Source organism: Lichenostomus cassidix, chromosome 12, assembly GCF_008360975.1.
Source record: "Lichenostomus cassidix isolate B80296 chromosome 12, HeHo_3.0, whole genome shotgun sequence".
In the NCBI taxonomy this organism is placed as follows: Eukaryota; Metazoa; Chordata; class Aves; order Passeriformes; family Meliphagidae; genus Lichenostomus; species Lichenostomus cassidix.
This window is the reverse complement of record NC_139493.1, coordinates 19,921,532-19,948,196: the sequence shown is the minus strand read 5'-3', so window position 1 is coordinate 19,948,196 and position 26,665 is coordinate 19,921,532. Positions and strand designations below refer to the sequence as shown.

General features: G+C 46.5%; 1 protein-coding gene across 2 annotated transcripts in view; it reads left to right on the top strand.

Annotated features, from left to right (window-relative positions):
* The window catches only part of PHF2 (PHD finger protein 2), an 81,028-nt gene extending 55,250 nt beyond the window's left edge, over positions 1-25,778 (top strand). Inside the window, exons 6-22 of one of the 2 annotated variants that reach the window (XM_085073147.1) lie at positions 741-927; positions 1,489-1,651; positions 2,928-3,015; positions 3,570-3,676; positions 4,705-4,796; positions 5,192-5,281; positions 6,514-6,885; positions 7,658-7,777; positions 8,765-8,883; positions 9,218-9,396; positions 9,593-9,666; positions 10,909-11,066; positions 17,430-17,707; positions 19,811-19,906; positions 20,789-20,898; positions 21,996-22,257; positions 24,814-25,778. In XM_085073147.1, the coding sequence (XP_084929273.1) occupies positions 741-927; positions 1,489-1,651; positions 2,928-3,015; positions 3,570-3,676; positions 4,705-4,796; positions 5,192-5,281; positions 6,514-6,885; positions 7,658-7,777; positions 8,765-8,883; positions 9,218-9,396; positions 9,593-9,666; positions 10,909-11,066; positions 17,430-17,707; positions 19,811-19,906; positions 20,789-20,898; positions 21,996-22,257; positions 24,814-24,902 (2,584 nt within the window). In that variant the 3' untranslated portion in view covers positions 24,903-25,778. The remainder of the gene's footprint in view (positions 1-740; positions 928-1,488; positions 1,652-2,927; positions 3,016-3,569; positions 3,677-4,704; positions 4,797-5,191; positions 5,282-6,513; positions 6,886-7,657; positions 7,778-8,764; positions 8,884-9,217; positions 9,397-9,592; positions 9,667-10,908; positions 11,067-17,429; positions 17,708-19,810; positions 19,907-20,788; positions 20,899-21,995; positions 22,258-24,813) is intronic. The other variant, XM_085073148.1, reaches the window with a different exon arrangement.
* The last annotated feature ends 887 nt before the right edge of the window (positions 25,779-26,665 follow it).

Below are 26,665 nucleotides of genomic sequence, written 5' to 3'. Positions count from 1 at the left end.
GTAAGATATGAATGATAAATAAATAAAGAGGAACATATGTTCAATGGGAATGAAGATAATAATTTGTATAAATTTTAGATACATATCCAGTAAGAATATGTGCTTAATGTAAATAAATAGATCAATTCATATACATTATAGAAATATATATTATATATCTTGTATTTTAAATATATTCACATTATCAACCCAAATTACACATTTTCCTTCTTCTGAGCTTTTAATGTAATTCAGTCAATGTAAATAGGATCACGGATTTTCAGCATCCGATCAAGACATATATCCATATGCATTCATGTTGTTGTTATTTGGATTATTAATATTAAACTTAACTTGCTAATTTTTAAGGTTTACCAGATGTTTTATGTCAAAGCGCACACATTTCACTTTCTCTTCTGAAGGGGGCTGGAAAGGTGACTGTGATAACAGCTGTGTTGATACCTGAGCCTGCATAGCAAGAAGCAGGGGCTGGAAAACTACAAACAGCATATATTTGATCATAGATGATACTGCTGAAAGAAGGCAAAGGATTGTTGCTAAATCATCACACTTAAAAAACCTTAAATCTCTGTCTGTAAACAGTTTTCCCTAATTTTCTGAATGAAGAGCAGTTCCACTGCCACAAGAGGAGCTGCTTCAGTTTGCCATGCAAGTATTAGTCACACTCGCCTCTTGTTGTACTGGGATCCTTGTGCTCTGTTTTAAAAAGCTGCCTGTCTGTTCTCCATCCTCTCTGTAAGGATGTCCAGCTTTGTAGAGCCTCCTGATATTGTTAAGAAGCTGTCCTGGGTGGAAAATTATTGGCCTGATGATGCTCTGCTGGCTAAACCCAAAGTGACCAAGTACTGCCTGATCTGCGTGAAGGACAGCTACACCGACTTCCACATAGACTCTGGTGGGGCTTCTGCCTGGTACCACGTGCTGAAGGTGAGGGAGCCTGGCTTTCAGGTGCATCTAGTAACAAACTAAGTTTTATACACAAAGACCATCATAAAATTCTCTCCAAAATTCGGCTTTCAGGTTTTCTTTGCATGTTGTGTCTGAGCCTTAGATACTCTAAATGGGTGCACTCCCAGCAGTGGCAGGGTCTCCTGAGTGAGGAAGCACTTGGAGCATGGAAGTACTCTGTGTATTTTCTATTAGGATTTTAATATTTGTTTAGTGCCTTCTGCACATACATCACCCTAGGCCTTAAAGATACCATTTTTAAAGATACCTGTTTTTGCAATGTGATGGAACCTGGCACTGTAAATGTTTTGCACCATCACTCCCACAAATCTGAGCACAGATGTGGTCAGCTGGGATTTAATTATTTTAATCCTTCTGTACAAAGCTGACTAATTAATTTAATTTAAATACTGCCAAAATACCCAATGTTACATGTATATTTAGATAAATATTGTGTGTGTGTGTGTGTGCATGCGTGCGTGCCAGCGCGGTGTTGTTTGGTTTAGCTGCTTGTTGCTAATTTTATATTTTCTAATTCAGGGAGAAAAGATCTTTTATCTCATCAAACCAGCCTCTGCAAATATTTCTCTATATGAACGCTGGCAGTCAGCAGCAAACCACAGTGAGATGTTTTTTGCAGACCAAGTAGATAAATGTTACAAATGCACCGTTAAACAAGGCCAGACACTCTTCATCCCATCAGGTAAGCAGGCTGGGGCGGGAGGGCTTTCCTTGTCCTTTTAGCACATCCAAAATTCCAGACGGGTGGAATTTGACAACTTTCTTTGACAAAGTCTAATTCTCACTAGAAGTTTAATTTCATGTGCATACAAACAAAACAAAACAAATCAGAACTTTTACTGCTTTCTTTTATATTTTAGCAGCCTTTTAAAAATAAAACGGGTAGGTAGAGTGTTCCACTCATGATCTAGCCGGGTTGTAGTAACTCATGAGTTTTCCTTCTGTATCCACACTGACATTGGTGCTTTCTGACATCTAATAGACAATTTACGTTGAATAAATTTACATTCTGACCATGACACCCCCAAATCCTTGTTACAGACATTAATCCCCTGTGACGCTCAGGAACTACAGGTGCCTACACGAGTGTGAACGTGCATTTATTGTTGCACATGAGGCTAAAGACCTTAGTGTCACAGATTTTTATGGGTTAGTTGATAGACTCAGGCTTTCACTGGATATCAGGGATGGTGGATTTTGTTTTTCTTGGCTCCTGGAAGGATTTCCATAACAATAGGGAGTTAATCAGAAAATAGTACAGGGCTTGAAGTGAACACAGTTCTGCTCCAGCCCTTCACCTCCCTCTCACCATGAACAATAATTTCCTCATTTGCATTGCTGTTTCCAGCCCTCCCTGTTACCTTTTGAAACTGGGGCAGGGACCTTCTCTCCCTCTATATGTATTTAAATGATGCAGAGCCCTGCTGGGCCTTAATCTGAGTGCAGGCAGTGATAGTAACTGAAACCAGTGCTCAGGAAGCAACAGCCAGTTGTGACATCTTTCTGTGTGTGAGTAGATTTATGCACCAAATGTTTACGCACTTGAATTTCACCTTGAGTGTAAAAAGTGAAAGTAGATGTTTCTCTTATTACCATCTGTGGAGCAGATGGTGGAACAAAACCAGAGCAATTTATAGAGATTCACTAACCTGAGTAGATTTTTGTATGAAAATGCATGTTTGGAAAACACCTGATTCTGACACTGTGATAAAACACATGCCAGGGGCTGTTACAGGTTTTTGTGGACACAGGAAAGCAGCTGCCATTATGTAGCAAAACAAAGAAAGGGCCAGAGGTGGCTTTGTTCAAAGTGTGTGTAGTTCTGGGGCTGGGCTGAAGGCTGTGTGGGTACCTGGGGAGTAAGTTGCTCAGTGAAGTATAGACATCGTGTTGCGATTAAAGTCTGTGGTACTGACATTGGAGGTTTTGTCTTGAGGACTCTTCTCTTTCTCTTTTAGGTTGGATTTATGCAACTCTAACACCAGTAGACTGCCTGGCTTTTGCAGGACATTTTCTACACAGTCTAAGCGTGGAAATGCAGATGAGGTAACCTGTCTTTAAAATCCAAAATTTTATAGAGGCTCAGTTTTTAATAAATCATTAATAATGAATCATTGACAGTAACATGGGTGTAGCTCTTGGGCAGTTTTGGATGGTGCACCCACCTTTGTCCCCTCTGATCGTGTTCCCTTATGCTGAGTTACCCTAAGCTGTCAGACCTGCTGCACAATGCTCGGGAGGATACTTGAAGTGCCTGGATTGATGTGGCCACATCCTGGAGGAAGAGCTGTTACAAACTGCCTGGAGTTTTACACTGGCACCTGCCATTTGCTGCTGGATAAGCCCCCACCTGCTCAGCTGGGCTCTTTGCCCAGTGTAAGACAATAATAATTCTATACTGATTCTGGGCAAATAATGCAATGAAACTATCATACATTTGTATCTCAGTTTTTTACTGGTGCTGTTAAGTTTTGCTTTTGGCCTGATGCCAGCCTATGTGGCAGCAGGGCAAAGAGGGGACGCATGGCAAAATGACCCTGGGGCTTTTGTGACACACTCATTCTCTGTGATGCTGAAATTCATGTGGCTTTGTCTTACAGGGCCTATGAAGTAGAAAGGCGACTGAAAATTGTCAGTCTGACCCAGTTTCCAAACTTTGAAACGGCGTGTTGGTATATGGGAAAGCATCTACTAGAGAAATTCAAAGGTAAAACTACATTTCCTTGCCCGCTGTGATGTCTCAGCTTTGGGGTCTGAGGACAGTTACCCTGAATTTATGCTGATGTCCACATAAAGGGTGAACAGATGGCCAAAATTGGCCTTGTTAGTGTTCGAAAACTACTTCGAGCATACCAGCAGAACATGCTGCTCTGGCCCAGCTCACCCTGAACATCCTGTGCTCTGGGAACGACCTGAGCTGTCCCTCTTACCTGTGCCTAAAGGAAGGTTTTAACTGCTTTATGAAATTATACTGTAAGCTCATTTTAGTTTTGAGTTGCCCATCAGTCTGGATTCATTCCATTGTAACTGAACGAGCTGCAGGCTCTGACAGCCCAGGGCACAGAGCAGCCCTCCATCCCATTTTTTCCCTTCATCCGGCGGATCCTGCTTGGAGCATGAGGGCAGGTCTCACGTACAGGGGTCCACAGGGGCATAAGGTGTTTGGCCAGCAGGAACACTGGGAATTAAGCCATTTTCTATGAAGTTCAAACGCTTCCAAAGCCGATTCCTGCAGATTTGATCCAAGCATCCATGTGTAAATCCTTTTTACAGATTTGGCCTTGCTTTGCTCATTGCCTCTATTTCTCCCACTATAAAATGTGTCCAGAGACACCCATCGGATCCTTTTATAACAAGAAGAATGTGTCCAACTAATCCACAAGGTGCTTTTTCAGAATTCAGTTAGAATCAAAAACCGCTGATAGTACCTTTTTATTGCCATAGCATGGGATGGGTGCCCATGGAAGTTAGCTTGGGAATGGGACCGAGGTGAGCCAAAGCACTTCCAGTGTAGCCATCACTGACAGGAGCACTGTGTGGGAAGGCCCAGTTGGATTTGGGACACAGTGAAAATACTCCTTATTACCATCAGGTTATAGTAGCGATTCATTTGTGGGGACCAACTCTCAAAGAGTTAACTTTAGCTTTCCCAGTTACAGTTTGCAAATTAAAGACTTTCCGTAAACAACTGTAGCTGTCAGTGGTTGAATGACATTGGGTTTTTTGTCTGCTTAGGTTTGCATAAAGCTGGACAACAACCTCCTGCTCATCTCCTTCAAGGAGCAAAGATTCTCAATGGTGCTTTCAGGTCATGGACTAAAAAACAGGTAGGAGAACCAGCCTGGATTGATATTCTGTGTTTGTCAGTTGCTGGAGCAGAGAAGAAATTCTGGAACAAATAACATCTCCGTTGCAAAACATCCAATTCTAAGATGCCAAAGAGAAGGAATTGGGAGAACTGGGGGTGAGCAAAATGATGTTGCAGTTGTGAAAATGCAATAATATCTGAAAAAAGATGATTGACTTCGTTGTTCTCTTGGGACAACTAGTTACAATAACATGCAGAACAGAAATTTTTTTTCCCATATTTTAATACCTAATACAGTCAGGATTGAGTTCAATACATAGGAAAAAAATATGGACGAGTCACTTCAAAAGCGTTTTTTTCTATTTTTGAAGAAAAAATGCACAGAAACAGCAGTCTGGCCTTGTTGTGTTTTAGGCTTTAGCAGAGCACGAAGATGAACTACCAGAAAACTTCAAACCAGCACAACTTATCAAGGACCTTGCCAAAGAAATAAGATTAAGTGAGGTTTGTGCTTTTTTAATAATATTTACTATTTTGGGGGTCTAGGCTATAAAATGGATGTATTGAAATGAATGAATCTCTTTTTCCCATTTTCTTCATTAAAAGAACTCTGCTTAGGATTTGTCTGTGGCTGACGCAACACATGTTTTGGGCTCCTCTTTGCTTTCTCCTTGGCTCTATGCTGTCTCTGCCTGTCCTGCGTCATGCTTTCTCCTCTACCTTACCCTAGCTGGACTGGTCACACTCTTCTCTCCAGCCTTATTTTCTCTTTCACTTCAGCTACTCCCTACCTCAAAGAATGTTGTTTGTTGCCATCCTCTTGGCCATTTGCCCCATGTAACATCTCCTTTTCCTGATGCTTATCTTTTGTCCATGGCATAAGGCTTGGAGCTATGATCCTGCACATTGTCTCAATGGGAAGCCTTGCCCTGAGCTGGCTTTAGGGGACAGTAACTATAGCAAATGAGATGATAATTATAACCCAAAACCCCCCAAAAAGGAAGTTGCATGGAGGTCTCATCCATGGAGTGTGGTACCATATCCCACTTGGTGGAGATGTGTGACGGCAAAATGTGACAACTGATTCAGTTCCTTGAAGAAGACGTTGTGCTACATTCTACTCTGTTTCTCTGTTTCTACAACCAAAGGCCTCAAAACTGAAATCTCTCTTGTCCTTTGATCCTCTTTGATGTAGTATTTAAGTTTTCTGATTGTCAGAATGGCAAGTTAAGCAGAAAATAATTTCTTTTTAATTAGTCAATGTTAATTTTAATTGGGCAGCTATTTTACTGCTAATTTTTCCCAAGGGCGTGATATGTGATTCTGCTATGTTTATCACATCAGAATTAAATGGAAAGGGTTTTTGCTCAAGCTGATCAGCATTTTAAGCAGAAGACTGTTCATTTTGTCCATCTGTTTGTGTGGACAGGCCATTTTACAGTCCCACATTACGGCACAACCCAGTGAAAGTTACATTCCCTACCAAGCCTCTGGAGTTACTCCAGGCCAGACTTGAGGAATGTGAGGGTGGGAAGTGGGGGTGGGGATTGGTGAGCAGAACATTACCGTGACCTCTGATGGGATCTTCATTCCTCAGTCAGACTGACCTGTGCTGCAGATTGCCCTCCATCAATTTTTTGGGAGTCTTTGGGGTTTGTTTCTCCATCTACTGGAGGGTGCAGGTGAATATCAAACATGGTATGCCTGAACATCTTCTGTTTTGTGCCAAACTGCAGAATGCTTCAAAAGCCAGCAAAGCAGACATGAGTGCCAACACCACCACCGAGGAGATCTGTCCTGTGGAGAAGGAGGAGACTCCATCACCTGTCGAAGTGACACCTCCGCCCCCATCTGTAGAAAAGCTCCCTAAAAAAAAGACTCCCAAAACTGTGAAAACCCCCAAACAACTCAAGCCATCCAAACCCCCGAAGCCTCCCAAGCCCCCCAAGCCCCCAAAACCTCCCAAAACACCGAAGGTGAAGGGAGAAGGCAAAAAGAAAGGAAAGAAGGCAAAGGAGAGCCCACCACAAGCCATCCCCAACCTTGACTTGCTGGAGGCACACACAAAGGAGGCTCTGACCAAGATCGAGACACCAAAGAAGGGGAAGGTGGGTCATATTTTACTCTCTCTCTCTTCTCCCACCATCAGAGAGATAAAATCACTCCTTAAGTCTCATGCAAAAAGTAGTATGTGAAAGACATTATGAAACCTTGGCTCTGCCGAGGCAAATGAAAGGTTTGTAACTGCTGGCTCATTGCCCTTCTTTTATCCAGTTGTTGGATTTGATTTGACTGTTTGCTTGGTTATTCATTGATATGGAGCCTCCCAGAAAGCCACTGATATCAAAAGGTGTCAATGATGAAAGAATTTATTTCTAAAGTATCTAATTTGCTTGAGATGTTGCTCTAGAATAAGTGATTGAAAATAGAAAAATAATTTTCATCCACTTTTGCCCATGTAGGACAAGTTTCTTTTTGATGTCCTGTAATTCTGATGCCCTTTAATTCAGCATAAATTTTGTTACTGATTTCAGTAGGGGCCAGGATCCATCAAGGCACTGACAGAGGAGTGGTTGTACGCTGTTTGTGAAGAAATACCCATAAATCTTTTCTAAAATGTTTCTGTACTTCTAATAGTTTATGAAACCTGTCGTGGGGTGACAGACAGGGAGAGGAGCGTGTTGGTGTATCAAGGAGAAGTGAGGCTGCTCTTCTGCAGACTCTGAAGGAGCAATATTTGATTGAATCTCTATTTCAGGTTCAAAAATAATAACTAGGAGTTTTCAAAAATATATGTTATTTTCCAGATAAACCCTGTCTTTTTGATACGCCTGCACTCCATCCTCATTAAGAGGACTTTTTCCTGACTTTTTTTCATAGGCTGCGAAGAATGTTTTAAGCGTTCCCAATAAGGAATCTGTGAGCAAGCAGAATGAGGTGGAGAAATTTGAAGTTCGAGAGCAAAATAAAAGCAAAACAGAAGCCAAATGGAAATATAAGGTAATATCTCCTGTTAAATTCTGCCACATAGTGATAAGCAGAAAGTAGAGAATTGTTTGTGGCTCTGCCTAAACAGATTGAACAAAGCACCAATTTTCAGTTTCCAAAGGAAAGAAAATTAAGCAGAAAATAATCAATTAATCCCTGATAAAGGAAGACGGGTGGAAGGATTCTTCAAAAGCATGTGCTGAATTGTCCATCTTATCCATGGTGACACCAAACTGTTAACAGTGAGATAGTTCAGTGCTGATCCCTTTTGTGATCTTTGCTGTGACACAGTCCTACTACTTTCAGTCTGAAATCAATAAGTAATGAGAAATCAACAACTAATCAATAAGTAACTAATAGCTAATAATCAAGACCTAATTTTAGTGGCATAAAATTAGAGTTAATGAAATCGGAATTATGCCCCATGGACTAAAAGCTTGCCTTTCCTGAAGCTGAATGCAGGGTGAGTCAAATTCACTCACAGGATAAAACATTTTGTCTGCAGGGAAAATTTAATAGGGTTTTTAATAAGGGAAATTTAACAGGCTTTCTCACTGAAATAGCTGTTCATTGTAAACTTCTAATGAGAAAGGTGCATATAATTTGTCCTGTTACAAAATCCTCTGTTAATTGTTATATTTGGGGTAACTTATTTGGATATTGGGAAGAAATATTGAGATATATTGAAATAGTGAGGGTGGAGAGACCCTGACACAGGTTTCCCAGGGAAGCTGTGGCTGCACCATCCCTGGAAGTGTCCAAGGCCAGGTTGGACAGGGCTTGAAGCAACCTGGGATGGTGGAAGGTGTCCCTGCTCATGGCATGGGGGTGGCACTGGATGGGCTTTAAGGTCTCTTCTAACCTAAACCATTCTGGGATCCTGTGATTCTATTTCTGTCTGACTAAAGATTAATAGATTCTGAGGATACCTGGGAAGCTGAAACATAAATGACTCATTTAACTGATTTATTTCTTTTGTTTCGGTCTTTTGCTTTTCAGAACAGTAAACCTGATTCACTTCTAAAAATGGAAGAGGAACACAAGTTGGAAAAGACGCCTTTATCAGGAAATAAGGACAACAAATTCACATTCTCTTTCTCTAATAAGAAGTTGCTTGGGTAAGTAAAAGCATGCCAACACACACCCAATTAAAAAAGGGGATTGAAAGGTCATTATTTATATTTTTTTTACAAGAAGATGAAAATCTGCCTTTTTGGTCCATATAAAAGATACCCTACCACAAAAACTTCTTCTAGTGCTCTAGTCAGAATCCTATTTTGAGATATAAATTGTAGGTTCAGAAATGTGTTTGTGAAATTATTCTAATTACTTTGGCACCCCTGAAAATATTCAATTTGACTGAGATTTCTGCATAGAGATATTCATTGTCTGTCAAGTCACAAGCTGTTTTCTACTCAGTGTTGCTACTGATTCGTAAATTTTTTTTTTCAGTTCAAAGGGTGTCAAAACACATCTGAATACCAGCGTGTTTGGGTCACTGCAGAATTTTAAAGAGGACAAAGCCAAACCTGTACGGGATGAATATGAATATGTGTCAGATGACGGTGAACTAAAAATTGATGAGTTTCCAATCAGAAGGAAGAAAAACACAGCAAAAAGAGAACTGCCCTGTAAGGATATTTCCTGGTTTGTCTTTATCTGCTCAACAAAGTCTTAGGTGGGGACTATCTGAAACAATTAACATAGTCTTTAAAATCTATGTGGTTTATAATAAAGCAAGCCATGTCTTCACTGTCTGTCAGATGTAAGTGGAATAGGAGGTGTGGTTTTCGACCTATGACTTTTTGTTTCTTTTTATTTATTCAGTTTTATCAGATAAGAAGGATACCCTGCAGCACACTCCTGTTAAGAAGCCAAAGGTGGAGTCAGTTCCATACAAGGTATGATGTTATTGTATCTTCACAAGGAGGTACTCCGAGAATACGAGGATCTTTAAGGTCCTTTCCAACCCAAACCATTCTGTGATTCTGTTCCTATGGTCTAGCAACTAAAGTGTTTGTTTTCTGTCACTTGGCAGAATCTCTCTGTGCCCATTACGGGCTGAAATCTAGAACACTCCCCACCCAGGTGAGCCCAGCCCAGTCCCTGCAGTGTCAGTGAGCCTGGGTGTAGCTCACCTGCAGGAATGGGACAGCCCAGGTGTAAGTTTGCTCTGTGTTAGCACTGAAGCTCAATGCTGGAAATCAAATGATATTAAAATCAACCATTTTGCCCAACTATGGTTAATACAAATTCATATTATAATACCTGAATAAGTCAGAAAAAAGCAAAATAGCTTGTTAAGACAGATCTAAAGATGACCAGCAAGTTTGGCCCTACATAGTAAGGAATTCTTTTCACCCTGGTTTGTCTCTAGGATATTCAGGAGGAAGTGCAGACCTGTTTGTCTGAGTCAGTACCTGAGGTCTGGGGCTGTTGGTGTCTCCCTGTGCAGGAGCCTATGGAGGGAGGCCCTGGAGACAACAGCCTGGCACTCCAAGCAATAAGGGTTGGCACTGTAGCAGCCTGAAAGCAGGGCAGGAAGGGGGGAAGAACTTCTCTTATTAGACACCAGACTACAGTGCCTAGAAATCCCAGCCCCAGAGAGATGGTCAGATGTAGGCAGCTCCCTCCCATGGCTTCACATGACACTGTTCCTCTGTATCTGTCCCATTCCTCTGCCTGATCTTCCCAGTCTCCTGCTGTGGGGATGGCAGGAGTGGGTCTGTCCCCATGTCTGGATTGTCACCATTAACAATCCTGCTGTGCCCTGCTGCATGTCCAGGCTGACAGAACCCCTGCCTTTCCCAGATGGGTCATGATCTGAAGAGCAGGAGCAGGGGCTGGGAAGGCAACACAGCACCTGGAAACACCTCTGTTAAAGGGGTTTGATCTCATGAGCAGGATCAGATCTCAAAGCTTTCTAAGGGGAGAGAAAAACCTACCGTGCCTACAGGCTGCAAGTAAATGGATTTTTACCGTGTACTTGGTTTTATTCTGTTTTTTTGTTTAAAGAAGACAAATTCCAAAGTCTAGACATGTGTCTTTGGAGGAGCAGCAGGCTGCAGGAATGATTTTGCTGTTCTTGTGGACCAGCTTAGTGAGTTTCCACCTATTTTTGAGCCCTTTCCTTGTTTTTGCAGAGCGAGGACTCATCAGATGAAGATTTGCTTCACATTGACACAGAGGCAAAGCCGGGACGCAATTCCAAAGTAAAGAAAGAGAGTGGAAGTTCAGCAGGAATTCTTGATCTTTTGCAGGCAAGCAAGGAAGTTGGGGGTTTAGAGTATAACACCAACAGGTAGGCACCAAGGGATACTTTCCCCTCTTACCTGTGAACAAAATTGCTCTTTTGTGGTTGCGTGTGAGTGAGGATGAATTTTGCAGCTTGGTAACTGCTTTTTCTCCAGTAAAAAAAAGAACCTCTTATTTTTAATAAACTCTTCCTTTATCCTATGGTCTGGAGGGAAACGTAGAAAATATTTTGGTGGTATAATTTGAACAAATAGAGGATTTCGCATCTGTAGATGATGAACATCAGTTTTAGCAATAATGCTGTAATAGATGAGTCATTCAAAAGGAGGAGAGAGTTCAGTGACTGCAGCTTGAGGGGGAGAATTATGGTTTTAAATGTAGTGGGATTGTAACAAAGTAATGTAAATGGCTGGCATTTCTCTGATAAGGCATTCTAAGGTGTCACAAATGCCAAGTGTTTGAAAGAAGGATATAGGAAACGGTGTACCCTCCCTCCCAGCTCTGGTTATCATTCTTCTTCCCACTAAAAAATAAGGCTTGGAGAAAAAGCAAACTCTTTCATGGGTGCTTCTGTACCTGAACTGGAAATGTCTGCCTGGCTTTAGTGGAGCCACTATTGGTGAAGGTGAAAACTCACTGGATATTTTGCGATATGGGCAATACATTACAGAACTAGGTTCTTCAGTCATCCAAACAGTGAGTGGTGGAAAGAAATGGAAAACCTGGTTCTTGGACTGTCTGGGTCCATCTCAGTCCAGATGTGGGAGGGTCACTGACTCCACCATTCACAGCCCAGGTCTGATCTCAAAGCTTTAATAGAGAATTAGGTAGTAGATCATGTGTGTGCTTTGGAGAGAAGTTAGTGGAACTGTTCACATAGGGAAATGTCTTGGCTAACTCAACCTTAGGAACAAGTCCTCAGGAAGGGCTTTTGGGAACATCAGCTAAGTTATGACTTCCATGCACAGAATTGTACCTTAGGCATGAGCTGCTGCATTGTGTGCCCTGTGCTCCATCATCTGCTAATAAGGAGATCTTTGCTGCTGCAGCCTGAAAGGAGTGGTTTGTCCTCCATCTGTAGGAAAGCAGAGGTGTTCACCCAAACACTTCCCACGCCTCCACAGAAACCACAGCCTTGGTACTTTTGGGAGCTGTGGGCATGTGGGGTGAGCTGCTGGCAGAAGTTTCTGGACTCTAAATTTGTGCAAATAAGAGAATAATCCTCTGAAAGGTGAGAGTAACAGGTCTGATGTGGAAAATGATTTGAAACTTGTGGAAGGTTGTTCTTGTTTGTCTCTTTAATAAGCCAGTTCCATCTTCACTCTGAAAACCACCTTTCCCAGGAAGGCAGGATGTGTTGGGTTTCCATGCTGGCTGCTGGAACCAGCTTCATAATTTTCCTCTCTGCTTTCTCCAGGTCTGACTTTGTTATACAAAGCCACAGAAGCGGTGGAGAAGTTAGAAGTAGCTATAGGAGTGGCCTGAGGTTTGAGAGCAGACTGGACAGAGCCTGGTGCTGTCCTTCACCCCCACACTCTGCCCTCTCTGGGTGTTGGAAGTGTGTGACCCAAGAAAGGTGCAGCCTGCAAATTGGACAGGACCTGTTACGGTGGAATGAGCAGGTCTCTTCAGAGAGGAGGATACTATCTAAACCTGGGAAAGACTGGAAATTAGGTCTGAAGTGAGATTCCAAAAGCTATGCCTTGTGGTTATAGGGGAACATAGAATAAGTTACCAGGGGAAAGTTACTACAGAAGCAAATTTTATCAGGGAAATTAAAGAAAAAATTAATGATAACTTGTTTTGATGTTGAGAGAGAACATGTAATTTGTCAAGGTTGCAGTGTGGTGACAGAGTTGCACAGAAATCTAAGGGCGGGAGCACTGCTGAACAATCTTCTGGTTCAACCTTCTCAATGTATTAGCAAATTGTGTCTCAGACTAAAAGAGACTAAAAGATATGCTGTGGCCTGGTTTTGTACAAGGTGCCTTGACACCAGGCAGCTCTGCAGGACACTCCTGCCTTTGGGCATCACCATTCAGATTTTATTACTGTCTGCAGTGCAGGGCCAGTGATACCCATCCCTCTGCTGAGCAGAGCTGGGCACATGGAGTGTCCTCTCAGCTCTCTTTTCATTTCTGATGGGGATGAAAAAGGCCAGTGATTTTAAAATCAAGGCACATAATCACTGCACCTCCTTAGAAGTCTTCTCTTGACATGGCTGCTGTTTCTAGGGATGAGATCTGATATCCATTTTGTCCTGGATTGCCTCTCTTGCTGTTCCTTCTCTGGCAAGGAGGGGTTGACCAAACAGCCACCTCCTGTGGTGGTGCAGAGCATTGGGAGAGGTGTCCATGACTGCAGCTCCTGGGAAATTGAGTATTTTTTGTTGTCTGAGCTTAGCTGGGTCAGTGGTTCTAGATTTTCCTGATCCCTTCAGATTTGGCCCCAACTCTGCTTCTGCCCTTCAAAAGAAATAATCACATTAACACTTGTCTTTTTGATGTCCCTGTGAATTCCTTTTCCCTTCTACGTTATGGCTCAAATGGGATGAGTGTTTACGTTGATTTTACAGTTACATTTTGTCAGGTCATTAGGGAGACCAACAAGTAGTTGCATGTGTCTAATGCTGTAATAAAGTTGCCAGGTTAAGAAGACCCCCGTGATGGAAGATTGTTATAAAAAAAAAGAAAATTTATCAACTATTATAAGAACTCAAAGAAATCTTTCTTGGCCATGTGTACATTGCTGACCATTCTGTGGATAACAATGCACACTGCCTGCTTTTGAAATGGTCCTCGACGATTCTCTGCCTTGCTTGGGGTGTCTTTTGCTGTCTGCAATGGGTTAAACTGCCAGAATAGAGCAGGACTTAGGCCTTTGTTTTCCCCCCTTAGCCTGGGCGCTTTACCCAGGGTATTTGAAGACTTTGTGGTTTCTGAAATCAAAGTCACACACACGGTCACGTCACTTGACTCGGCTGAGTTACTGCACCATGTGGGGTGGTTCAGTGGGAATGTGTCATATCAGTGCTGGCTTGGGGATAAACACTGGGTTTTGGCAGTGTATGCTGCATCTTGATTGGAAAAAGCCCCTTGTAAATGTAATTACTGTGTTTCTTTTTGTAATTATGCTCAGCTTTTTAAATGGCCATAACGTGCTTTTTAAAAATAAAACGGAAGAAACATGATATGCAAACACACTGTGTCGCAACATGATGCCAGTGTGGTCATGTCTGACTCTCAGGAACAATTCCCATCTTTCTCTACTTGCAAGACAGATTAAGGGTAGGGAATGTATGTATTTATAGATACGTATGTGTACATTCTGGTTACTGCACGTAGCGGCTGTGCAGGTGGGTCACTGTGGAATCTCCTCAGACATAAGCAGTCTGTGAATGGATCCCTGTCAGACCAGTATCCCAGTATCCAGACCCTGGATCCCAGCAGTCACTTGGAAAGCACGTCAGGGCTTTTTGTAAAAACAGCCTTATCTGAATCACGGGAAGCCTTATTCTGTAAAATGCTGGGGTGTCATTAGCAGGTGGCCACCCCAGATGCTCTGATGGCATTACCTAGATTGCTCTAGAGAACTACAGCTCAACTACATGTGTCAGCAAGACAGGGCGAGAGAAGGACAGAGTTCCTGCAGAAAGGCTGCTGTGAATGTGGGAACAGCCTGAAAGAACTGAAAAGGAAAAAGCTTGGAGGGCTGATCATTACCTGATCTTCAAAGGAGCAAAATTACTTGTTGTGTCCAGGTCTGATTCAGAAATGGAAGAAAATACTCGGTTTGTACTTGAAATTATTGGAGTTCCATAATATACAACCGTGACTTTGCCAGAGCCACCCCTCAGTCAGTAATATTCTGCTTAAATATTATAAATTCAGTTTCTAAATATGAGGATACAGGTAGAAGACTCAGTAATTGCTGATGGAAAGAAGGAGATGATGTGCCCAGAGAGGTTGAACCCTTGGAGAGAGTTGGCAGTGGTAGAATGAGTAGTAAAGAGCAAGGCACCTGCTCCCTGCATGATATCCTGCATGATCCAGGGTGTTGGGATAATTCCTGTGCCCAGCTCACTGAGGAGGTAAAGCCTGAGTCCATCAGTGCTGACTTGTTCCTGTCACCAGCACAGCTGTTTGCCTGGTGCACCTGCTCTGGCACATGCCAGGGACAGGATGCTTTTGGCAAACCTGGGTGGATACCACAGTGCCCCTGAGCCTCTTTTGCTCCAGACTGAACACCCCCCAGCTCTGTCAGCCACTCCTGGTGCTCCAAACCCTTCCCCAGGTGCAGTCCCTTCTCTGGACACACTCCAGCCCCTCAATGTCCTTCTTGTCATGAGGGGCCCAAAACTGACCGCAAGATTGCAGGCATGTCTTAGCAGTGCCCAGCACAGGGAATGGTCACTGCCTTGGTCCTGCTGCCCCACCAACACTGACACAAGCCAGATAAAGGCATAAACCACTGCCAGTCTGTCTGTTAAAGTGTCCTCCTCTCTGTGCATGCAGACAGGAAAACAAGACTGCTGGGTTGAGGCAGGTCTAAGCTATGCCTCAGTGCCACCTCCTGTGTGTTTGGGGGTGGCTGTGGGACAGGGCTGGGGCAGAAGTGCTTTGGCTGCTTTGTTCCTCCTCCAGTGATCTCTTCAAATGTTTTTTAAGCCATAATTGTAACTCACTGATAGCTTACTTTCATAAATGTGGTTTTTTAAAAATCATTGCTGAAGCTATAGAAAGGGGATACAGCTCTTCCAGAGCTTCAAAATTGCTTCCTTAGTCAACTTGAATTTTTTTTCTGGCTTAGAAAGCTGAAATACTCCTGATGGAAGTACACCAGGCACATACCCTAATCAGAAACACTCTATCCTGTGTGCAGCTCTGTCTCTGAGACATTTTCCCGTTTTCAGGTTGGTGTTTGAGTCTCAGAACCAGTGGTTTTGATCATATCCCACCATTTATTTGTTGAAGTTTGTGTTGCTTAAGGCAGTTCCTCTCTGATTTGCCCATTTAGTGGTCAGTATTTGATGGTCTGTTTGCAGTGTTTTGAGAGCCCAGTGTTAGGAAAAACAGTTCAGGGAAAAAGACTGGAAGGAAATATGGTAATTCCTTGTAGATGGTGCAAAATATTCCTTTGCCAGGGAGAAGGCAGAGGAGAAGGCATGATATAGAGGGATTTAAATGGCTCTTTCCTAAATAAGTTTTTTGATGTTCTTATATTCGTTGAGCTGTGAACTAACACCAGTCTTAACTCATTTTCAGGATTATGAATAAATGCCACTAGTGCCCAGGGACTTCCTTTATGGTCTTGTACATTATTCAGACCCAGATTAAGCTAAGTAGGAGAAAGCGACATGGTACTGTTTATTCTCTTGTATATTTGTGGCTTCTATTGCATAACAAATGTAACAAATATTATTGTCACAGCAAGGGTTTTTGCATTTCACTACTTGCCCAGACTCCAGAGTTCTGGAATTATTGGATGGTGTGTTCTACCAGTCTCAGAATTAATGTCTGGTGTTCTCCGGTGAGATTGTCATTCTTCTATATTCCTCTCTGTGGTGGGGAGTGAGCTTTCCCACCTCACTAAGCGTAGGTGCCAGTCAGAACTTACACTTCATTTGACCTCAGCCTTCTCTATCAATATAGTACATGTGCTGTGCCTGCTAACAACTGGCAGTAAAACACCAAAAAGCAAGCTCAAGGAAATCTGTATTTCTCCAGTATCCTCCATAATCTATCCATCCCACACCCACATCAGAAAACCCTCCCAATGCACTGCAGAAACCTCTCAAACTCCTTGTGACCCACTGTGCTGCTCTTCCAGCAGCTCCTGGAGTGGTGGCAGCCCATGGTGTGAACTGGAACCAAACCCTTCCAGGCAGTTTGGAGCAGAGCCCCCCACAACATCCCCCACCAGTGCTGATGCATAAGCTCTCCTTTTACAGGAGTTGGTAGTGTAGATTATACATAAATACTATTAAAATATGGTGAGGAGGAGGAGGATGATTTGGTAGTGTACAAAAATAATATTATTAAATATAGGTAGGTAGGTAGGTAGATAGATAGATAGATAGATAGATAGATGTTAAAACATGATGATGATGATGATGGTTGGTAGTAGAGGCAGTGTGTGTTAAGAATGCTGCTGTGGGCTTTGGAAAGTTCCCTGAGCCCTGCCCAGAGGGCTGACAGCTCCTGGGGCATCACCCCCACATCTGAGGTGCTGTCTGTGGTACTGCTGTTCCATTAAATTCCCCACTGGCCCTGGTGGTATGTCCAACTACTGAAAGGAATCAGGGAATCTCTCCTAGCACAACTGTGCCATAAAAGGAGTGAGCTGTCTGCGAGGGGTTGGTGTTTCTGGAATCACTGAGTGCTCTGGCGTTTCTCCCTGTGTCCCACAGCCAGCCGCCTGCCTCCCCCAGCACTCAAGAAGCCATCCAGGGCATGCTCTCCATGGCAAATCTTCAGGCCTCAGAGTCCTGCCTTCAGACATCATGGGGCACCAATCAGGCGAAGAACAACTCCTTCTCCACACAAAACTCGAAAAAAAGTGGTGGCGGTGGCAACAAAAATGCTGGGAAGCGGCTACTGAAGAAAAGCACAAAGAACAGCATTGACATCGAGGATTACGATGAGGACCAGGACCACTTGGATGCCTGTTTTAAGGACTCGGATTATGGTGAGTAGGAGGGAAGCAGAGTGAGTGTGTGCCTGGGGCTGCATGGACACACATGTGCATGTTAGCAAAGAGCCCTCTGCTCATGGTCACTTCCTCCTGCTCTGCTGCCCTGGGATTGGCTGGGTCTGTGCGGAGGAGCAACGCACAAAACAGGGGCTCTGCGCCACCAAATGAAGCAAAGACCGTGTGACAGTAGACTGGATGCAGAGCCTGTGGTCATACAACCATCCAGGAAGGCTGGATTTGAGGCATGGCACAATGAGAAACTCTCAAGAAACATGGAGAGCCCCTGAAACTGCAGCAGTCAACCCAGAAATGGGGGTGAGGTATGGCTGCTTGTGACAGAAATGTCCTTGTCTGCACAGTAGCAATTAAACCTTCAGCTGAGAGGAGTGAGAAATTGAATTTGTATATGGAAAAGGGATCCAGTGCCTTTTGGAGTTTTGGCAGAGAACGCAAGCATCTGCAGCAGAAATGGGCACAAAGCCAATTTGTACCAGCTACATCAGTTCTGCCAAAATTATCATGGAATGACAGAATGGTTTGGGTTGGAAGGGACCTTGGATGGGGCAGCCACAGCTTCCCTGGGCAACCTGTGCCAGGGCCTCACCACCCTGACAAGTCAAGAATTTCTCCCCAGTATCCATCTAACCCTGCCCGCTGGCAGTGGGAAGCCATTCCTCCTTGTCCTATCACTCCAGGCTCTTGTCCAAAGTCCGTCCCCTTCTTTCCTGTAGCCGTTTTAGGCACTGGAAGGGGTTCTAAGGTCTCCCCAGAACCATCTCTTCTGCAGGCTGAAGAATAATTTGCAAGAGCATTTTTGACTATAAGTGAGGAAATTAAGACAAGCAATAAAGTGAAGGCTGATAGGGACTGGGAAGCGTGAAGTCCCCAAGTGGGCAAGGAGTTGGTTTATGCTACATAGCAGGTGAGTTTCTGTGTCTTTAAATCTCCCTGGCAAATGGCTATCAGAAATCACTTGCTACATTTGGAGAAGTGGAAGCTGTCTTTTCAGATCATTAATGGAGCTGCCAAGGAGAAACAGGGCTGCAGGAGGCTGCCCAGCCATTAGAGTGCACTGCATGCGCTGGGATGCAGTGGGAGTGCTGGACATGCTTTGGGAAAGGGCAGCACAGGACTGTGGTTCACAGATGCCACATGTGAACAAGGTTCTGCTCTCTTGAGGGGCAGATTTACTTGCTGTGTCTCTGCTGCCCATGAATGGAGAGTTGTGAGCAGGTTGGGTCTTCAGAGGCTCTGCCACTGCCACATCTGATCTGCAGACTTCTGGTGTCAATGACCATGTGCCCTAGTGATGCCACCACCAGGGACGGAACAAATGGCAACTGGCAAGAAAATGAGATGCATGTCAAAAAAAAGCACAGAAACTTTACGGATGGGCTGGGACGAAGTTTGGGCAGATAAATTGGTGTTTATTCCAGAGGGCTCTAAAGGGGCCTTTGATAGAATGGCTCAGCTTCATTTGGATCAGAGGAGACTGAGGTCAGACCTCACTGGGGGCTGCAGCTCCTCCTGAGGAGGGGCAGCTCTGATCTCTGCTCCCTGTGACAGGGACAGGACACAGGGAACAACTGGAGCTGTGCCAGGGAGGGTTAGGGTGGATATCACGAAAGGTTCTTCCCCCAGAGAAGTGGTTCAACACCCCAGAGGGTGCTGGGGCACTGACCAGGCTCCTCAGGGAATGGGCACAGCCCCGAGGCTGCCAGAGCTCCAGGAGCATTTGGACAATGCTCCCAGGGACATGGTGGCATTGTTGGGGTGTCTGTGCAGGGTCAGGAGCTGGACTCAATGGTTCTTGTGGCTCCTTTCCAACACAGGATACTCTGTGATTACAGAGAAATATAGAGAGACAGTCACAGTTTAATGACAGCAGCTCCCAAAAGTAATGTGTGGATGAGAGCAGAGGAAAGTGCCCTGAGTGTCACAGTTTTGACAGAAGTGTTCAATGGCACACACATGTGTGTCCATGCACCACCCAGCTGTGGTGCCTGTGGTCACTGCCCCTGGACAGGGCAAGGGGGCATCAGTGCAGGGTGGAGCTGTTTCCTAAACTGAAACTATTGCCTTTGTTTCCTACTGTAGTTTACCCTTCTCTCGAATCAGATGAAGATAATCCAGTATTCAAATCCCGATCAAAGAAAAGGAAAAATTCAGACGATGCCCCTTACAGTCCAACGGGTAAGTCCATGTGGTCTGTGCTACTCAGACTCAGGCTAAGTCATGCAAATCGCTAGAAACCAGCCATTTTCCAAGGAGTGTGGAAACTAACACCTCAACTAGTGATTTCTTTTATCACCTGAAGGATTAATCCTTTCCAGCGCAGTGGGATGTGATCAGTGTGCTGGGATTCCTGCCAAGCAGTGTTAGCTTTCCTCACTCAATCAGCTGGCAGGAAAAAGTCATTCCTTGGTTGGTTTATTTCTCCTCACACTCTTAGTGACAGATCAATTGGTTGCCACCTTAGCAGTGGTCTAACAGGGAATCAATCCCTGGACAGCTGAGTAGCCGTGGATTTCAGGTGTTGGCTGTGCAAATAGTGAGAGAGAGGGGGAATAGTCTCCCTCAAGCTCAGCTGAAGCTCATGATCTGGAAGGGTTTGATCTGCCCTGGATTTGTTGGAGCTCACCAGGGGTAGTGACAGGGAAGAGGGCCCCTAGACCCCTTTGACGTGGCCCACGAGCAGAGTATCCTCTGTGTGTGCTGTGTGTGTGACAAGCAGCCCATGTCTCAGCTTGTGGCCCTGCATGTCTTCCTTCAGCTGGGGGTGAGCATCATCCCTTTGGAAATGATGCTCATAATCCAGAACGTGGGCTTTGGCTTCAGGTGGCTGTGGAGCTGCTCAGCTGTGTGATGTCTTTATCAGCAGCTTCTACCCATGCCATCGTGCCTGGAGGCTGTTGGCTCTTGTGCCTTCACTTGCACCTGGGGAAGGGAAGGGCAGAGGCTGCGCCATCCCCATCTCTCCTGGCTGAGCAGGACAGAGCCCACTGTCTTGTGTATGGCTGTGCTGCTCCCACGGGCACATTCCTGCCCCCTCACCTACCTCTGCTTTCCTTGCAGCACGAGTTGGCCCCTCAGTGCCTCGGCAGGATAGACCGGTGCGAGAAGGCACCAGAGTCGCCTCCATCGAAACTGGACTCGCCGCTGCTGCCGCCAAGTTGTCACAGCAGGTGAGAGGCTGCTTGGGAAGTAGGAGCTATCAGGAAAGGAGAGCCCTGTCCCCACCAGCAGAGCCATGCCTGACCATAGCGCTGTGCCAGCCCTCCACAGTGTTTGGTCCTGCCAGTGACATGAGGCACTGCAGGGCAGCAAGGGACAGAGCAAAAGCACAGGGAATGATGAGGGAGTGAGAATGGCTACCAGGGTAAAATAGGAGAAGGCTGTCCCAAAGGAGTGTATTTGATGTGTATTTGAGAGCCTGACTGGTGCGATTGCCTGCCTGTGCAGATTGGCTGCTGGGAAGTCTCAAGATTTGCTTTCTAAGATTTGGTGAACTGTGAGCAAAGGGTCAGTTTAGCAAAGGAACTGGGGCAGTTTGGATGTTTGGTAAGTGTCTGGTCTCTGAAGGGGTCAGAGAGGACCCATAAAGGTGACATGGTGAGGCGCTAAGGTAACAAGGTCTGCTGGAGTGAGATTGGTGAGGCACCACAGCAAGCTGGTGGAGATGCAGGTTGTGGTGGTTTTACGCTTCTGCGATGTAGACTGTTGAGTAGAAGAGCTTTAAGGATGTTTGGCAAGGTTTCATGAAGAAGGAACTGAAAGTAGATAAGGGACAGAGGACCGTGGCGGACCACTGCCATCCCAGTGCTCGTGTCCAGGTGCAGTTACTGGTCAGGAGATGATGTGTGTGTCCTAGCAGGAAGCAGAGGCTGAATCAGTGGGATGTTTAATATCCTCCATGCTGTTGTGCAAGGGTGTGAAGATCCCTGAAGATAGGAAGTGCCAGTTTTTGTGGAAGATGGAAAGATTTGCTCATGCCGAGCCACGCTTCTGTGCCAGGGCAGTGTCGGTGTGGCCCCGGCTGGCTCCTGCTCACCGCAGTGTTAAGGAACGAGGAGGCCCCGCACAGAGTGAGGACGTAGAGGCACGAGAGGCAAACATGTGTGTGCAGCTTGAGCGAGACGGTGTCGGAACAGCCCCTGAGCACTTGTCCATGGCCAACTCCGCGGGTGTCGTTGTATCAGGACCCTAAGCAACGCTGCTGGCCCTTGCCCTAGCTAAAGGTCTTCTGGGGATTAATCTGAGCTTCATCTTTGTCATTTTAAAGGAGGAACAAAAAGGCAAGAAGAAAAAAAATACCAAAAAGAAGCTGTCAGCCCCCAACGCAAGCAAAGTGGCTCAGGAAGGCAGCTCGCCCGAGCCGAAGCTGGAGTCACAGGCCAGCAGCCTCACAGATCACGAGTACACCGCAGGGGCCAGCACCTTTGGGGTCGCCCAGCCTAACAGGGGATCGCAGCCGAGGGCACCTGGTGTTTTCCTCACACAGAGGAGACCCTCATCATCCTCGCAGAACAATGCCTCCGCCAAAGGTACCAGGAAACGCCTGGGGTTGTGGCGTAGGAGTGGGGAAGGGTAAAGCACACATGTAACCCATGCCTTCTGCAGGGCCTTCATGTGCCATGTCTACCGTGGGGATCAGAACTGCAGGTGTATGGATGCAAGTCTGATCTGCTCAGAGAGAGGGCCTGTGGCCTCCACTGTCCTGGCACTGGGGGGCCAAATAGGTGTTTTTATCCTTGGCTGTTGGTTGCAGAGTGTGAGGCATCCCATGGCAGGAGCACTGTTGAGCGTTGCCCAAGCTCACGAGGAGCACCTGCAGGGTCACATCCCAGAGAGCCTCTCTGGCGAAGCCTTGTCCAGGGGAAGATGTATCCATGAAGGCTGTTCTGCCCAGGGCTAGGGCAGGCACTATGGTGGTGGTGGTGGTTGTACACCAACTCTGTGCTGGCTGTACATTCCTGAGAACATTCCTCCCAGAACAGATAGAGCACGGCACACTGCAGATCTCTCCAGAGAGTTGCCGCAAGGGAGCAGTGGAATGTCAAATCTTGGGAGTAACACAGCTACAACCACAGCTACAACCACAGGCAGGAGAGAGGAAGAGGTTCCTTGCTGTTTGCCATAGGGAAAGCATGACAAAGCAGAGGCTGTCCGGGAGTCTGGGCTAGGACCTCCTGCTCTCCTCTTGAACTTGGCTCAGGAAGTGTGACTGAGGCAGGTGTGTGGGACAGGCACTGCATAGCATGAATATTGTGTGCGATCCCATTGGGAAAGGCCCTGATGACAAGTGAGACAATCTAGCAGATGTTTCCTGAATTCCGTGTATTTGAGTGGAGCAGATTAGAGGTAGTGCATGGTGCCCTGGCAGCTTAGATGGGCCATATGGGAGGATGTGTGTAGCCTGTGGTAGGAGCTGGGGTCCTTCCAGGAGCTGGTGGTATCTGTGGCTCTCTGCAGAGCTGGAGTGGAAAGAATGTATTTGCCTGGAATTGTGCTTTTGCAGTAAAATGTTGGGAAACAAGTCCAAGGCAGTGGAAGATGTGACAGGACGATGATCCATCTGATCCAGATGCTGATGGTGCCAAACCCCAGTATGGCTGGTGAACTGAGCAGTGCAGCAGGGCATTGTGCAGGGAACCTGGCCAGGCACGTGGATCCCACCCTGCCTGTGGGACTGCTCAGTCCCCAAAGGAGGGAAGGGGTCATTCCTAAGAGAGCAAGAGGCTGACCTGGCTGAGAGTGGAGGACCATCAAGTCTTCCTCTGCAGGGTCTAAGGACAGCTGGAGGCTCTGAGGGAACAGCAGTGCTTCTCGTGGAGCACAGGAGAGTCCTGAGCATGGGAGCCATCAGGTTGGGCAATGAATGCACTGTGGAAGGAGATGGTGGGATGAAGCAGGATCAGGGAGCTCTAGGACTTTCTTGGGGAAGGTCTCTCAGTTTTACAGAGTGATGCGAGAGGATAAGAAATGAGGAAACTTCCCATGGAAAATGTCACCCATACTGTCACTAAGTCTTCATGCAGCTGGGACCAGTGGAGAGGAGCTGAGTCCTTGCAGGTACCACACATGACTGACCCTGTGGCAGACCTGTGGGAAGGGGAGAGGCTGCCCGGGTTTGTGCCCAGCCGTGCCAGGGCAGTCACTGCCCATAAGGTGGTGGCTGGTGAGCAGCCCCAGTCCCTGGCCTGGTACACAGGGAGCAGAGAGCCCACTGAACCACATCGCTCATGTGCACAGGCCTGAGTTTCTGGGGCTGATGGTATCCTCTATGGGATGAGGACAGGGAGTGATGCCCACTTGGGGTGTGTTGGAGTGCCTCAGTGATAGCCTAGATCTGCACAAAGGACACGTGTATGTCTGTGTGAGGGTCTTTCCAGCATCTTCCTGGTGACACTGGATGCTGGTGGTGTCTCTGGCACTGCAGGAAGAGAAGACAAGGAGAAATGTGATGTGGTGGTGTGTGGGTTAGTCTCAGTGTGATGGGCCGAGGGACCTGGCATCATCAGGGCAATGCTTGTCCCAGGACTTGTGGTAACACGTGAGCTCAGGATCCCTGTGCAGGTTTGCTTTAGAGGAAGTCAGAGAGGTGCCCAGGAGACAGGAGGTGTGAGGAGCCATGGGGATGTGTGTGTGTGTGTGTGTGTGTGTGTGTGTGTGTGTGTGTGGTGTGTCCAGCCTCTCCCTGAGGAGCAGGATGGCCCTGGAGGGGCTGGGCTTGACTGTTGCCCTGTGGGCTAACAGGTGACCATGAGCAGTGAGCCAGGGCAGGTGAGGGTGCAGGGCAGCAGGGCTGGCGCTGCAGGGGCAGGAGGGTTCCCAGCAGAGCTGTGCCTCCCCGGAGCAGGTGTGGATGTGTCCATGGTGGGTGGGCTCAGCAGGGCTGGTTCTCCAGGGGTTGTGCTCCCAGCCAAGCCCTGTCTGATGGCTCATAGCCCCATTCCTGAGGGTTCCTCATTGGTGTCCTTGAAGGTGCTGGGCTGGGCTGGCGGCAGGGCCACCAAGGCAGGAGGTAACTGGAGGGTCTGTGCCTGTGGGGTAGTGTGGGGTAAGTGTGGGCTCTCACCCCAACCCTTCTCTCCTTCCAGGGAAGCGTACGAAGAAGGGGATGGCCACGGCCAAGCAGCGGCTCGGCAAGATCCTGAAGATCCATCGGAATGGGAAGCTGCTGCTCTAGTGGCCCCAGGGACACTGCCACCCATTTCTGGGCCACCCCCACAATAATCCCTTTAACTTTCAGCGGTCGGACTGTACAGAATCCTGCTATAAATATTTTTTAATATAGATGTCCTTTCTCAGAGTGCTGAGAGCGACTAGCCGCAAAAAGTTAATACTAATCTCGGCCACCGAGGAGCATGTCAGTCCCTCTGCTCTGGCACCGGCTCCGGGCCTTGGGCCCCTCTTCCCGCCCGATGAGCGAGCAGAGCGGGCGGCCACAGCTGATGTGGCGGCAAAGCCAGGAAGCAGGAAGGGGCCACAAGGCCATGTGGCGGGAGGGGACTGCAGGACAGCGGCTGCGGGACTTAGGCATTGGGCTGGGAGGTGGCGGGCGCGTTTCTCAGGCACCCCCTGCCGCCCTGCGCAGCCGCATTCCCGGGCCCCCTTTTCCTAGAATGTAGCTTGTACATAGCTTTTGGAATAACCACCGCGGGTTTTTATACGGGGAGGGTCTCTCCGGGCGCTGCCCGCCGGTACCAGCTCTTTGCGTAACTTCTTGTACGAGGAGGGAGACAGTTATTTTACTAGCACCTTGTGGAGTGTTTCCGTGTTTTGTGACGATGTAATTTATTAATGTTTGTAGCTTTTTATATTTGTACATTTCTTATGGGCTTTGTTTATATACACACATTACCGGGGTGCGGCGCCTGCGGGGAACCACAGCCACCTGCCGCCGTGTGCCAGGGCCACCGGGGCCACCACCAGGGCCACCAGGGCTGCGCCGGCCTGGGCGTCGCGCCGGCTTTTTTTATTATGATTATGATGATTATTATTATTAGTATTATTATTTTTTCGCGACATGTACATTTCTAACAAAGTTTATCGTGGCTATCTATCTATGACGGTGTTTTATTTACCGATTCATATCAAATGCTCTTGTATCGACTTCACAAAATCTTAAGTAAACCTAGAGAAAAATTTAAAGAAAGAAGAAAAAAAGAAAAAAAAAAAAAAAGCAAAGTAAAACTATTTCAGGTTTTGTACACAATTGCCTGGGCCTGGCCTTTTTGTGGGGTCGGCAGAGGAGGGGTGGGGAGGCAGCCAAGGGGGTCCCTGAGGGTGGGTGGAAGGAGCAAGCAGGGACACACATCTGGGACTGACAGGGGCCGGCCCCACTGCCAATGTCCCCTCTGTCACCCACCCCTTACACACCTCTGCTTGCTACAGCACCACAAGAGACCCTGGGCAATTGGGCAGGGCCTTGAGTGTCCTAGTAAGGTAACTCACGGTCCACGCAAATGTGTCCCCCCACTGGCCAGCACATCATCCACCTCCCATGGACAAACACACATGCCTGTTTCCCTCTGCTTCCTCCTTCCCTCCCCCTTGGAGGTCACCAGGTGCTCCAGCCTTTCCCCTTCTTTGTGCTCACTGAAACATGCAGCATGTCACTGTTTATTCCAGACTGACCTTTGGGGATATGTGCAACCTGCAGTTCTCTTTGCTGATTCAAGCAAATCACCCACACTGCTCCGTTCTCTTGGACACCTTGTGCTGGCAACAGCACAAGTGACCTGTTCCCCTCTGACCGCCCCAGCAGCCCCAAGGTGCAGCCTCAAGGTGCAGGGCCCTCTGCCTCAAGGTAAGCCTGGTGTGGCCTCACACCCCAGCTGGGTTGTATTTGCTTAGGAGATAACAATGACACGATGGGATAGAATTGTACAATCATTGCATCACTGAATGGTTTAGGACGGGAGGGACCTTAAATTTCATATTGTTCCA